General features: G+C 34.8%; 3 protein-coding genes and 1 non-coding gene across 8 annotated transcripts; 2 read left to right on the top strand and 2 right to left on the bottom strand.

The window, feature by feature from the left end:
• Positions 1 to 491: 491 nt before the first annotated feature.
• Positions 492 to 1,588, top strand: LOC102613347 (GATA transcription factor 15). Of its 2 annotated transcripts, none has more exons than XM_025096027.2 (3): positions 492 to 510; positions 823 to 951; positions 1,162 to 1,588. In XM_025096027.2, exons 2-3 carry the CDS (start codon positions 862 to 864, stop codon positions 1,579 to 1,581), a joined length of 510 nt encoding a protein of 169 aa, XP_024951795.2. In that variant the 5' UTR covers positions 492 to 510; positions 823 to 861; the 3' UTR covers positions 1,582 to 1,588. The 2 variants fall into 2 exon arrangements, with proteins under 2 accessions (XP_024951795.2, XP_006472168.2); XM_006472105.4 differs by lacking the exon at positions 492 to 510 and adding an exon at positions 523 to 739.
• Positions 1,589 to 3,394: 1,806 nt separating this feature from the next.
• On the top strand, positions 3,395 to 6,750 carry LOC102613049 (exonuclease DPD1, chloroplastic/mitochondrial). 3 transcript variants are annotated; one of them, XM_025097048.2, is made up of 5 exons: positions 3,395 to 3,612; positions 4,441 to 5,092; positions 5,738 to 5,943; positions 6,076 to 6,319; positions 6,501 to 6,750. In XM_025097048.2, the coding sequence occupies exons 2-4, from the start codon at positions 4,518 to 4,520 to the stop codon at positions 6,312 to 6,314; spliced, it is 1,020 nt and encodes a 339-aa protein (XP_024952816.2). In that variant the 5' UTR covers positions 3,395 to 3,612; positions 4,441 to 4,517; the 3' UTR covers positions 6,315 to 6,319; positions 6,501 to 6,750. The 3 variants fall into 3 exon arrangements, with proteins under 3 accessions (XP_024952816.2, XP_024952815.2, XP_006472167.2); XM_025097047.2 differs by having other exon boundaries at positions 3,396 to 3,612; positions 6,076 to 6,328; XM_006472104.4 differs by having other exon boundaries at positions 3,396 to 3,612; positions 6,076 to 6,750.
• A 1,277-nt stretch (positions 6,751 to 8,027) lies between these two features.
• Positions 8,028 to 8,101, bottom strand: TRNAT-AGU (transfer RNA threonine (anticodon AGU)). The gene has a single exon. It is a non-coding gene; the product is annotated as a tRNA-Thr (tRNA).
• Positions 8,102 to 9,451: 1,350 nt separating this feature from the next.
• On the bottom strand, positions 9,452 to 13,345 carry LOC102612546 (syntaxin-43). 2 transcript variants are annotated; one of them, XM_006472103.4, is made up of 8 exons: positions 12,830 to 13,345; positions 11,502 to 11,775; positions 11,197 to 11,286; positions 10,803 to 10,880; positions 10,455 to 10,532; positions 10,290 to 10,355; positions 10,130 to 10,210; positions 9,452 to 10,039 (listed from the first exon to the last, which is right to left on the bottom strand). In XM_006472103.4, the coding sequence occupies exons 1-8, from the start codon at positions 13,030 to 13,032 to the stop codon at positions 9,932 to 9,934; spliced, it is 978 nt and encodes a 325-aa protein (XP_006472166.2). In that variant the 5' UTR covers positions 13,033 to 13,345; the 3' UTR covers positions 9,452 to 9,931. The 2 variants fall into 2 exon arrangements, with proteins under 2 accessions (XP_006472166.2, XP_006472165.2); XM_006472102.4 differs by having other exon boundaries at positions 11,502 to 11,778; positions 12,830 to 13,335.
• Positions 13,346 to 13,775: the final 430 nt, after the last annotated feature.

The raw sequence follows: 13,775 nt of genomic DNA, 5'->3' as shown, positions 1-13,775 counted from the left end.
ATCCTAATCATATAGGTATAATGTGTTTATGTTCAACAAATTAAATATCAATTAATTACTAAAACAATATTTGCTTTTTATATATGATTCATGACCTGAATTTTTCTGAAAATTGAGAATACCTTTTAAGGTATTAAATGATGCCATGATGGGGTGTTCAAATTCTTTACATCCTAATGTTGGTCTTAGAGAGGAATTTAATTACTATTTTATGCAGTACTAAAAGGATTTTGAACAACAAAAATAAGTAGCAACAAAAACATTCCTTGTATGTACTTGACATTATAAAGACAGCGAGTACAGAATTTCTCTTCATCCACCGCGAGTATGAATAATGATAAAAACCCGAGTCTCGTTGCATGTTGCCACGTGTACTCTGCCGTTCTCCAAAAATTGGCGGGTGTTATCGTCAGCCTGAAGAGAAAATATATTTTAAGCTGACCCAGATATTGTTGTTGTCACCAACCAAGGTCATTTCCGTCATTCTAAAACCCTAGCTTCAGATTTAGGGTTTTTGTACTCTTCTCTCTCTCTCTCTCTCACTCTCACTCGCTCATCACTCTTCATTTTTGCATGTCGGTTCATCGACTGTTTTCAGTTTTCTAGAAATACCAGAAACAAACCCATTTCTCAAGTGCTTTTTTTGCTGCGAGAAATGAGTTTTTTGTTGCCACTGCTGCCATAGTACCTCTCACTCAAGTCTCTTCTCTGTGTTTCTTGTTCAGAAACTTGAGAAAAAGTGAGACTTTTGATGAGGGGTTCATTGTTATAAGGTCAAAATTTTGAGCTATACCCATCATTGATTTTTCCTTTTTGATGCAGAAAATCATTGCCTAAATTTGAAGAAGAGACATCATCTTCATGAATCAAAACGACAGCAACTTGAAGTATTGTACGGACTGCAAAACCACAAAGACTCCTCTTTGGAGAGGTGGCCCCGCTGGTCCAAAGGTGAAATCACTGTTGTCCATGATCATGATTACGATCATCATCTTTCTTTTCGTTCTCATGCATCTTTGCTTTAACTTTCAAAGTAGAAAGGTTCAATTTTTTCATCCGGGTTTTGTGATTTTGATTCTGGGGTTGGTAATTCCTCTTTTTTTTTTTAAATTTTACTAATGGGTTTACTTTATTAAATTTTTTTTTGGGGTTGTTCTCCAGTCACTTTGTAACGCATGTGGGATCAGATTTAGGAAGAAAAAGAGAGTTTTCGAGGGCCTAAAGAAGCGATCGGATAAGAAAAAAGACAAAACAATAAATGCTGCTGCTGCTGCTTCTGCTTCTGCTTCTGCCAAAGTTGTTGCTGAAAAAGCTGATGGTACTGGTAACGCTTCGTGCTGTGTTAACGGGCTAGGTGATTCTTTCAAGATGAGGTTAATGGCTTTGGGCCAAGAGGTGCTTCTGCAAAGATCATCGCCTTCATCGTCGTCGCCATCAACAACATCAAAGTCATCGCCATCGTTGTTTTTACCATCTGTAGTGGCGAAAAAGCAAAGGTGCCAAAGGAAGAGGAAGCTGAAAGAGGAAGAACAAGCTGCTTTCTCTTTGATGGCTTTGTCTTGTGGCTTTGTTTTTGCTTAGATAAAGGAAACTAAAACAAAAACAGAAGAAAATGGGTCCTCCAGATACCCATTATTAATACATCCTTTCACCAGCTTGTTAGTTTTCTTGTTTTTGTTTTAGTGAAAAAAGAAAATGAAATCAAATGGCAACTTTTGTTTAGGATACAGTTGCTGTTGAAGAAGAGAATTGATGAATGTGAACTTGTAAATAATATTTTGGCTAATCAGACTTAAGTTTTTTGTTATCATGTATCCTCTCTCTCTGTCGTTAATTTTGACATCTTTTTTTTTTACTCCCCTCCTATTAAAAAGATCTGAAGTTAATGCTATGCACTTCTGATAATTGTGCAAAAGTCCAAGGGTAGAGATGAAAGCAGCTGAGATTTAAGAGATTTCGTTCCAACCCGAGCCAAGCAAAATTGCTTACTTGATAAGTGATGATGACATTGACTGGAGATCTGGTTTACTGGTTCGTCGTGCGCAAATGGAACAAGACTATGCAGTTGGCTTGGGCTGGCATAGGCCTCAATTCTTGTACAACAATTGAAATAGGTAGTCCGTATTGGTATCAGATCTATTCCCATGTTCCGATCTTTCCATTTTTTTTGTTTTTTGGCCCAACGTTTTAGCTACTGGGATTCACTGAAGTCCAAGAAGTAATGAGAACATATTTACTTCTACGACCCCCTTAAAAGCCTTATGAAACTCCATTTTTCATGTTAATAGCTCTGATAAAATTATAATAAACGGTAAAAAAAATTGCAAATAGCTTAAATAAAGTTACTACCATATATAATAAATTAAGTTAATTAAATTAAATAAATTATTGTTGAGACTCGACTCTCCTCTTATGTAGGGGTTTATTTGTCTCCCCATATTTGGGGTAGAATAGATCTCAATCTAGTATTGTACTATATGAGGGTTGACTTTTGGGATGTGTTATAATAGGATTATTAAGGAATAAGGAGAGTCTTGACTAATTTCTAATAATATACATCAGTTGAGTTTTGATTGTAATATATCAGTATATAAAAAAAATATTGTAAACATTTTTTTTTTGTAATAAAATGCATATTAGTAGAGAATGTATTTCTTCATTGGTTTAAGATAATTTTAATTTTATCAAAAAATAATTACATGATAGCATTTAAAGGTCGTTAGGGTTGTTGATGATTTGTCAAGATATTTTGTCCTTTCTTGTAATTTTCTGCAGCAAAAGAGCTATGATTACAAACATGCGATTTTATAATGCCACCAGGGTGGGGGGGGGGGGGTGTGTGTTAAAAACCTTCCTCCTTAAAGAAACTATACCGCAGCCAGATAATGGGCTCAATTGAGGCCCATATAGCAGTGGGATTTGCTTCCTTGCCCAAGATTGAAGTTTCCTCCCACGAAAACAAATGTTGACTGTTGACCAAAGCGACATAATTAACAGGCTTTTAACAGCACATAATTAATTACTAATTAGCATTGCTTGCTTCTTGTTGGGGCATTGATTTTCATCTTTACTGGCTCACGTAAAGCATCATCTCACATGAACTTTACCCAAAACAGATAATAATTATTTCAGGTCAAGGAGTCATTTAGATAATTTCCTGTGGATACTTCTAAAGTGTTCTTTTTCCAATCTCTGTGCTTCGTAAAACTTGGGCTATTTTCTTTCTGAATATTGCGTTTAAATAAGTTCATCAATTTGTAATTCCAATAGAATAGACTCCTGTAAGATAATCTTTAATTATTATTAATTTACAGCGTCGTTTTATCCCCCCCCCCCCCCCCAAAAAAAAAAACAAAGAGTATTTTGAAGCACGCGGGCGAGGCCAGAGAGTGGGTCCCATTACCGGGTAATATGGATCGGACTCTAGATCCGCAAGTAATGGGTCTCCGCAATTACCCATACGACATCGCTTCTTGCCTCACATGATCACCTCTCCTTAAAATTGAAACCCAGACGAAAGAGTATCTCACGGACGCTCTTAAATACTTGATTATTATTTTTTCAAAAATTTTGTTCAAAGAAGCTTGATTCTATACCTCATTTCATATCCAGGCATGTCTCTTTCTTTCTCTTTAGTCATTTCTACGTGTTTGGTTGCTGAGAAAGTAAGAGAAAGTTTAAAAGTCTTTGAATTTTAATGTCCTGCCCACTGCACGTAAAAAGTAGGAATACCCAAACGAAGTTAACAAGAGTTTTTTTTTTTGTTCTCTAATGCATTCATTAATTTCTTAAATACCCATTTGAAAATTTTAATCTGCTAGTGAAATGTTGATTCGACGTAAAACTGAGTTGTTTGATGAAACCGCTTGTTCTTTTTTAGTTATTATCAGATTTTTTATTGGCAGTTTTTGATTGTGATATGGTAGCTTTAGGATAAACAGCCTCTGATCTCTTTGATTGTGAACTAAGATTTTGTAAGAAAATTTGGCTTCCAAATGATTCATTAAAGTTCTTTATTAAATTGACAAATTTCTTTGGTTTTTCGTTTGTGATTATGAATTGTGTGTCTTGCTGTCATATGGGATTAATGAGTCTATGAAGTGCCGTTATGCTAAGCTTGTTTGGTGTGAACTGAACTGTAAGTGGCTGGAAGAATGATTGGTCCTTATGTTTTGAGTCAGTTTGGCTTTTGAGAAATTATAAGTTGTCACCTCATCTTAGCCAGATGGTTTTATTAGATTTAGATTTGTTTTTTCTTTTCCTCCGATCCTTAATAGTGAAGAATTAGGTTTTTGAAGTCTTGAATTTTCCATTTAAGCTTTTTATGTCATATGCAATTGAGTTGTTTGGCTAGAGAGATTGAAGAATCTATGACATTGTGAGTGAAACATATGATGTTAAACCCAGTTTCATTAAATTGATTCTGTTTTTTGTTTTCAGGTCATAGGCAAGTGCTTATGTGATGCAGAATTCTTCAACTGTGGGAATCTTGATCTGTTAACAGTTGTTGAGTTCAGATGAGGACAGTTCCTATGTGCTTTTCAATCTTGGAAGTTCCCAAAGGCAGAATAAATAGCTTAGCTAACTTTTGTCGGGAAAGTTTCCATTGTTTCAGTAGAAGATATGGACACAGTCCCAGTTTTAAGCTGCTCTGCTCCAAAACCTATGGACTTGAAGATCAGGATTCATATACTGAGAGGTGGAGTAGAAGACGAATAACTACAGGAACAGAAGGAAGCAAAAAGACCATCCAGAGCCATAAATTAAAGAACATCAAGTTTGAAGCAACAAGCACTACTATAAATGTAAATAAAACAGAAATAAGTAAAATTCAAAGAATTCAACACTATGATATTCAACAAATAATTGCCGAGAACAAAGACTTGGCCAAACTCGTGACAGCTATTGTTTTTGATATTGAGACTACTGGCTTTAGCCGAGAGAATGAACGAATTATCGAGATAGCTTTTCAAGATCTCTTGGGGGGTGAAAACAGCACATTTCAGACGCTCGTGAATCCCAAACGGCAAGTTCCAAATGCACATGTTCACGGAATCACAACTGATATGGTCTGCAAACCTGATGTTCCGAGGTATAGTTTCCCTTTAGTTTGCTAATAGTTTTGAAGGTTTGCTTCCATCAGATCAAGCCATATGGTGAAACATGTCTGGTTAGGTAGCATATGGTTTCATTGGCACAATTTGTAGTTGTTATTTATTTATTTTTTTGGGAACTGTTAATGAATTGCTAGTGGCATTGCTACTCCGGAGTTTGTTTTCAATTTTCTGTAAGTGGGCATATGGATGAATAAAGTATTTTGTCGGGTTGGGGGTCATCATAATAATGATTACCATGCCAGGTCTTTCTACCTATCATCATGCATGATTTCTCCAACTCTTGATGATGAAACTGGTCAATAACTTGGGATAATATACAGCTGTGAAGTGCTTTGATGCTATGTTCACAACCAACTCCCAAACAAAACACCCCACCCCCTGTCTTTTATTTTATTTTATTTTTAAATTCTACATGGATATTGTAGGTTCTAAAGATGGTTCTTTGTTTTATTTGTGTATTTCCATCAAGTATATACCATTTGGTTCTCCTAATTAGTGATTGAGCATTAACCCAATTGGTTTAACATTAATTTTTATTCAATTTTGTTCGGTAATTTTTTTCTAGTGCAAATTTTCGTAACATTGTACTGATAGAATCACTCTGTATGCACTTCTTGTAGGATGGAGGACCTGATACCAATCTTACTGCACTATGTCAAAAGCCGTCAGAAACCTGGGGGCTATATATTGTTTGTTGCTCACAATGCCCGTTCCTTTGATGTACCCTTTCTGATTAATGAATTCAGTCGTTGCTCATATGAAGTTCCAAATAATTGGCTATTTATGGATACACTAACTCTGGCCCGGGAATTGATGAAATCTGGAGGTAACTTAGATCATTCTCTTTCTGTGTGCGTGCGTGTGTTTGTGCTGCCACGAATGCGTATTTGCTTATGCATTTGTGCATCAATGTATTAGTGCCAAAACTTGATAATTTGAAATATGATGTTGTCCACAGGATCCAACCTTCCCTCAAAGGTTTCATTGCAAGCCCTACGTGAATACTACAGAATTCCATTAGTTGGTTCAGCTCACAGAGCCATGGCGGATGTTAACTGCCTGTCATTGATTCTTCAGAGACTGACTTTCGACTTGAAGTTGTCATTATGTGACCTGATTGAAAGAGGTTTCACACCCTCGGATTTGATAAACCCTAAGAAGAAGAAAAAATCAAAGCTGGTATCAAATCAAGAGTAGCACATGTAACCAATGTACTGACCATCAATTTGTGACTTGTAAACTCATTCTTATCAATAAGAAGAATTCACAAATCACAAGCCATTATTTATTCAGCCACCATTTCTAGTGATACACTTTGTAATCCAAATAAACAGAATCGTATTTTGATATTTCTTTTGTTTGTTTTTGTTGTGTATGCTACAGGCCTGAGACTAGAAGATTAGAAGTAGGTTGGTGTAAGCAGTCATGACCAGTTTGCAGTAAGACTGAGGAGGCATTTGACCAGCTTGATAACAACTATACACTCGAATCTTTAAAAAGTTTTTTTTTCTATTATTAAAATATTTAATTTTTCTAGTAAGTTTTTTGCTTCTCTCCTTCCTATTCTGGATATTGTTCCTAATAACATTGAGCTGGAATATTGGATGACAAATTAGAATTTTCTTTTGTTTTACTAATGAGGTCAGATTGTGTTACCTGCTAAAACAAAAGCAAGTTAAGTTACTTTAGGAGGACTTAAGTTGTATACTTTTTAAAATTCAGTTCTCTAAACTTCTTTTGTCAAAAAACAAGGAGTCAATTGAGAATCATCATTAATGTTTAATTATCCAAAATATAATTAATATATACCACTTACCTCCTTATTATTTTCATAATACCCAATAACTCCCCATGTACAAAAAAATTAAAGGAAATGAGGGACAAATAAGTCATTTGTTTCATATATGATCTTAGAAATATGAAATATACATTTATTAAATGAAGGAATGTTTAAAAAATAACAGAAAAATATCTTATTAAAATAAGTATTTTTCTTGTTTTTAGTATTTAATTTTTTTTTATTTTAGTGTCATTTTATATGATTGATTTAATTTAGAATAAATATAAATAAAAACGTATTTGGAAATAAGGATAATACTTATAAAATTATGATGCAAAGGGGGCTATTGGATATTATAAAAACAATAGAGGTTAACAAGTATATATTGATTTTACTTCAAAAAAATTGACAATCTGCCATAGGTAAACATAAAGGAGAAAATTGAAAAGTACATGAAAATTCAAAGCTTAGAAGTTGTCCATCAAAATGAGTTTGCTACGCAATTTTGGGTAGAAGATTTTAAGATCTTTCTATATTAATATTTATTTTATATTTTAAGTGTAGTTGATTTTTAATAAATCAAAATTAAGTTGTTAGTTGGTTCTTTATTTTGTGGATTTATAGAGTATGAAGGCGAACTTGTTTAATGCTTGCTATTTTCAAGCTTGTAACTTTGAACTAAATCTCTATTTAGAGCTTGATGTTATTCTATGAAAGGAGTGATATGATGAAAAATTTATTATATTTTTATTAATTTTTATAACATTAAAAAATAAATTAATTTGATTTTACACTTGTATGATAAAAAATTATTATATCTTTATTAATTTTTGTAAAATTATTATTTAAAATTTAATTTAAAAATTAAATACATATTATTAACTTTTATTTTATTATTACAATTTTTTTTTAATAACAACTATTGCTTGAATGCCAAAAGGGACTTTATTCTTCTGCGCCAAATCAATGCACCTAGCCTACCTACATCGCCTGGGTTTTTATCTCATATTCTATTATCTTTTTTTGAGGAGATCAAGTCATCAAGTGAATATCGGATGAAAATATGAGGACTTGACCTCCTTTTTTGCTAATTTTATTCTGGAAATAAAAGCAATTAAAAAAAATAGCTTTGCTTTCGTTGAGAGTCGAACTCAAGACCTCCCGCTTACTAAACGGGTGCTCTAACCAACTGAGCTACGAAAGCTATTCGTGGACTTCATCTTTACAAATAATTAAATTATTTTCAACCAGTTTGAGATCACTGTTGGGTCATGGTACCACTTTTGTACGTACAACCAACGTGGTGTGGACTTAGTTAGGGCCGCCCCTTCAAAGTTCTTTTAAAAGCCCTCTTGTTTGTTTACAATTTTAACCTTACTCAAAATTACATAAAATTAAACAATGAATCTAAAGGCCAAACCCAAAAAATAATAATAATAATTCACATAACTGTTGAAGAAAATTTGATTAATTCATACCACAATTAATAAGAAACTTATTCAAATGAAAACTCAAAACTCACACCATTGTTCAAGCCAAAAAAATACCATTTCATTTGAAAGAGATAAACTGTACTAGATAGAGATCAGCAGCAATTACATGCACACCATAAACTTTATACTTTTTTATGTTGTAATAGCAACTACAAATTACAAAAGATAAAATATTGAAAACCAATGACTGACTAAAACCCAATCACATAAAGAGATGAGTAGTAAGGCTTTTTGTTTTCCTTCTTTTGATTGAGTTGCACATGCATTACAAAGCGTAAAGAGTGTGTGAACAGCAATATGTATGATTTGAGATTTAAGGCTTCCCCCCCACATTCCTTCTTTTTAAAAATAGCTTGCTGCTGCTTTAACCATGATGAGTGTATCACGTATGTATGATCAACAGGTGTGTGTGTGTGTAGTATGATATTTATTTTACATTGGGGTTATTTTTTAAATTGAAAAGGGTGCTGTAAGAATTTATACAACCAGAATATATTTTTTTGGGGTAAATATATATAAAAAAAAAGGCGGTTTTGGGGATTATGAGGATTTCGTGAGGGTGCTGATAGCTTCGCTGTACAATGTAAACTTAAAAGCCTTAATTATAATTATAATTAAGCAAAGTGTGTTTTACTTTTACAGATGAAATAAAAACCCAAATGACTACTCAAAAGGAATCAATTAAGACAGACTTTTTCCTCTGGACGGGACCCAGAGTAGAGAGAACCTGCCATTGGTTTTTTTAATAAATTTAAGATCATCCAAAAACAATCAATTAAATAAGATTTATTTTTTCAGATTATAGAAGGGTCCTAAGTAACTATATATTCAGAATTATTTTTAACCTAGGGCCTGTTTGTTAAAAATGCTTGAAATAGAAAATTTTCTACATTTTCTAAATTTCACCGGTTTGCTTTCCTTCTCTTGTATTTCGGACAAATACAAAAAAAATTTAAAGAACTATCCGATTCCACTTTAAAGTTGTCATTTTGTGTGGATTTTAAACGATTGAATCAAATTATTCTTAATAACCAAATCATCATATGATTGAATGAAGATCGTGGTACAAAATTCTCAAAACATTTTTAATAATAAAAGCTTACGAAAGCCTGAGATTATTTTAGTATGACAATTAGATTCTTTTAATTTTATTACACGAAAAAATTGTTACAAATAAATCAAATGCCTCATTTTCTCGTAAAAAAGGAGCAGTGCCACCCCCCAAGTCCCGTGCATTCATTCATTCATCCTAAGAATAGATGACATGAAATTAACACAAATACAATATCAGCACTATACAATTTCCCCTATTAACTCCATCCCTCAACCCCAAAAAAAGAATGAAAAAGGAAAATACAAGGAAACAAAAAGTGCCCCATCATCTCGTATCTGTAAAAGAGGCAATTCAAAACTCCCGCTTTCTTCCAGCAAGGCATAGCCAGCCACGCCATAATCCCACAGCGCAAAAGGGTTGCCAGCGGGTAGAGTCAGCAACAACATGTGATATGTGAATGGTTCGTACAAACAATTAGGTTTGGGGATCAAAAGATTATCTCCTTCAGGATTAGGAGGACTAACATGACAAAGCACATAATAACAAGTACTGTAGCACACATTACCATCCCCCCTTTCTTTTGTGTTCTCTCCGCCTGCAATCCCAGCATCGAACTGTAGGAGTCAGAGAAACAGATAAAGAAAGCAAGAGAGAGCAAGAAACGTTTGGAGAACAGAACAAGTACCTTCTGCAGTTGTTTGAGGCCTTCATCAACTGTTGTCGCTACATTTTGAATGTTGTAATCTATACGATCAACAATAGTGCCCTGTTCGGAGATACATTAAATTAGTGACTGGAATATAAAAAAAGCCAGTTGACTTATTAGAGGATGGACAGTTTCTAACCTGGTCTATTACAAGTACTGAGAGATCCTTCATAATTTGCGCAAGCTCATTTACTGATTCCACAACCTACCAAAAATAACAACAATAAGAAAACATATAGCAGCTGCTTTTAAGAAACAACAACAGAGACTATGAAGAAAGGGAAAGAAAAGAGCTTCCACTTGCCTGTTGAATCTCTCTTTCTCTTTCTACTGTAAATGCCTCACTCTTTTTCAGCTTCGCCATCTGATGCTCATTGAACACCTAAATTTTTGTTGATTATAAGCATTCAGTTGAGGTGAAAAATTGTGAAACACACAATTATCAAAAGTCAATATCTTAAAAAAGGAAGATGGAACAGTTGTTAAAATGCAAATTAGAGCTCAAATTCTCAATAGATAAATTCATTCAACCACAAGATCCTTGTACAGCACAAGAACTCTGTGTTATATAATTTAATGTAAGCTAATGTTAGAAAGTGTTCACTAAATCTAACAACAGTTCTATGAAGGAAAAGGTTAAACATCCGCATACCATGTCATCCAAATCATCATCTTCCATTCTAGATCTACCTCCATTTAGATTCATCTCCAGATCAACTCCATCTTGACCCTGCATCAGGCAAATCAACGAAACAAATATTTCATAACCTAAAAAGAGTTGAATGTCTATAAGAGATGAGTTGTAATGAACTAATAGAAATGAAGAAACACAGAAAATCAATATCCTTTGAGTACTGTAACCATGTAAAGAACAGTAAGCCACTAGCCCAACAGTACAGCAGTTATACCACTAATACTATGTCAGAAAATTGTGATGGTCCATATACAAAATCACAGCAATAAATAAATCTGTCTGTATAATAAATTTAAAAAAAATGTAAAGTGCTAGTGGTTCAATAGATTCTACAGGGAAATTCTTCATGCACCTCTTTCTGCTGCCTGAGGCGTTTCAAGTAAGTTGACTGTTTTTTACGAAGCTCCATAGACAGGTTCTGTAGGTCAGTGGCAAGGGACCGCTGCCAAAAAAAAAAAAAAGAGCAAAAATGTACGCATAAGCATAGTTCAGCAGAATGGGCTACCATTTGAGATTCCACAAAAAGTAATTTCTAATGCCTTTCCTGACATGGGAGCAGGGGTGGATGAAAAATGCTGAAACAGCATCACCATGACTGCACAAGCAGTGACAAATAAGACACTGCCTAAGGGAAATTCAGAGAACATAAAGTCATACCTGCACATTTTTTCTGACATTTGAATCTTCAGAAGGCCCAGCTGCAGAAAGTTGTTGCAATCTCTTCTCTGATCTCTTCAAAATGTTTGTTATTTCTTGGGTAAGAGATTCAATAGCATGTTGATCTTCTTTACCATCTCCAAATGATGGCATTAAAGCCTTTGCATGAGCCCTGGCTAACTCGGCCATTTTCGTCCGAGCACGTTGCACATTGGTTGCTATTTCTTCAGACACATCCACCCAAGCTGGTGGAAGACCCACTGTAACTGCACCCCTACTGCAGCAGGAAACATTTGCATCCGTTTCATTTCCCCAAATAAAGAACTTTACAGCAAAATGCATTTCAATTGAAGTAAAGTAATAGATGAACTAGTCAAGAGTTAGAAAAAGAAAATACACAGTCATCCACATCTCAACCCACTCACAAATGTTCTCTTGTTTGGAATAACTTCTTCAAGTATGCTAATAGCCATTAAATGCCTTCCAAAATGTGAGGGTTCCTACAGGTTAGATGGTACAGAGTATATCTCCAGTCCTCAAGACCTTTCTCATCACCTCAATAAATGCTCAAATTGAGCTTTCCCCAACTCATGTGCCATATTCAGGAGAGACCGCAATAGCTACTAGTCTCTATTCCCATTATTCATTTTACAAGACCAAATACATCTATTTCCAAGTATTTCGCATCTGGGACGCAAAAATTTTCTACCTCTGGCCTTAAAAGAATCCGCCAACAGACTCACAACCTCCCCAACTCAACGAAGCAAATGCCAGCAACTTCACCCTACCACTAAGACTAAATCACTCTTCTCCAAATTAAAGCCAGTTTAATACAAACAGATTAATGGTTTTTTAGAGGCAAGTATAAGACCTTAGGAACTCAAAACCAAAGCTTCAACTTAAAAGTTAAGTCACGCATCGACTAATCAAGAAGTAATCAATCCCCAAATATTTTGTTTTTATTAAGAAAATAATCCACAGAGATAACCAATTCAGTCTTATTATTGCTGCAAAAGCAAGCAAACCTTACATACTCCAAATCCCTATTCAGCTTGTGTTATTAAACTTTGTTTTCTTATTCTTTCTTATCTAGATACATTATTCATTTTATAATTTCAAATTTTCATTCAAATGCACTAAAGATCAAATAACATGAATCGCCTCAATTTTATGAGCCACCTAGAATAAGGAACGAGCAGAATCAATCTAATTCCACTAACATTACATTTTAGTTCAATATACAAAAAATTCAAAGATAAAACTACATATTCACTGATTCAGCTAAATTAAAAATAAATGAAAAAAAAAATTGATCACTAAAATACTACCTTGAATTGCCGGGATCCTCGGTACTAAGAGGAGCATAATTTCGATTTGGATTCAACAGCGAGGAGTTGACGAGCTCGATCACCGGTCCGCCGCCGGAACTTTTCCCCGAAGATTGCAGCGGCGACGTGCTCGTCGGAACCCGAACCGTCTTCAAGGCATCTCTATACCTTTTATATATCAAGGTCCGATTTCTCGTCGCCATTTTCTCAAAAGACTAAACAAATTAATTCGAATTTCGGTTCCAAATTCGATGTCGTTTTAGATCTGAATCAGAAGATGAAGAAGATAGAAGAAGTCTTCTTTCTTCTCCGGTCGCGCGACCGGCGGGAGGAAGTCACGTGCCGTCGAAGTTGCTTTTGCAGTTCACACGAAGAACGGTTAGTGAAAAAAATTATATATTTTTTTGGTGAATTAAAAGCCCCAAAATGGGAAATTAATTATTATTGTGCTGGAAGAGTAGAGCTCTTTTATGTTGTTTCATGTTTGTTTACCGGGGCATGGTTGGATTGAATCGGGTCGGATTCATGTTGGGGCTTCGCCCGGTTTGTAATAGCTAGACAATACGCATTTATGTTGGGAATAGAAATTCAACTTATTATAGTTGTCAAATAAATGCTTTCAAAAAGACAAGGTGTGAAATAAATAAATATCAATTAAATGTTTCGAATAATTTCTTAAAATATTGAGAAAAATAATGAGATTAAAAAAATTATAGAGTAGTGTTTGGGAGAAATACGTCGACGAGACCAGGCATGGTGAGCAGATATCTGATGGCAGAGTTCTGCGAACCGGTATGTCCCGTAAAAGCCTTGTGCGCGGGGGAACAGGAGCGGAAATATCCTGCTCATCCACGAGCACGTCATCCGCGAGGCCAATTTCCTGTAAGAGGCATAAGGCCATTCCGGCTCGAGGTCGAGAGGCGAGGAGACCCGGTCGACGGCAGTT

This window comes from Citrus sinensis, chromosome 5, assembly GCF_022201045.2.
Source record: "Citrus sinensis cultivar Valencia sweet orange chromosome 5, DVS_A1.0, whole genome shotgun sequence".
Lineage (NCBI taxonomy): Eukaryota > Viridiplantae > Streptophyta > Magnoliopsida > Sapindales > Rutaceae > Citrus > Citrus sinensis.
The sequence above is the reverse complement of the archived record's forward strand: the minus strand, read 5'-3'. Positions and strand labels throughout refer to the sequence as shown.

Coding starts and splice junctions, on each gene's coding strand:
- LOC102612546 (XM_006472102.4), bottom strand. CDS start 13,032: ATGGCGACGAGAAATCGGACCTTGATATATAAAAGGTATAGAGATGCC. Junction 11,779..12,829: donor GAGGATCCCGGCAATTCAAG/GTAGTATTTTAG, acceptor TTCCTGCTGCAG/TAGGGGTGCAGTTACAGTGG. Junction 10,211..10,289: donor CAGTACTTGTAATAGACCAG/GTTAGAAACTGT, acceptor ATCTCCGAACAG/GGCACTATTGTTGATCGTAT.
- LOC102613049 (XM_025097048.2), top strand. CDS start 4,518: ATGAGGACAGTTCCTATGTGCTTTTCAATCTTGGAAGTTCCCAAAGGC. Junction 5,093..5,737: donor TGCAAACCTGATGTTCCGAG/GTATAGTTTCCC, acceptor CACTTCTTGTAG/GATGGAGGACCTGATACCAA. Junction 5,944..6,075: donor GGAATTGATGAAATCTGGAG/GTAACTTAGATC, acceptor TGTTGTCCACAG/GATCCAACCTTCCCTCAAAG.
- LOC102613347 (XM_025096027.2), top strand. CDS start 862: ATGAATCAAAACGACAGCAACTTGAAGTATTGTACGGACTGCAAAACC. Junction 952..1,161: donor GTGGCCCCGCTGGTCCAAAG/GTGAAATCACTG, acceptor GTTGTTCTCCAG/TCACTTTGTAACGCATGTGG.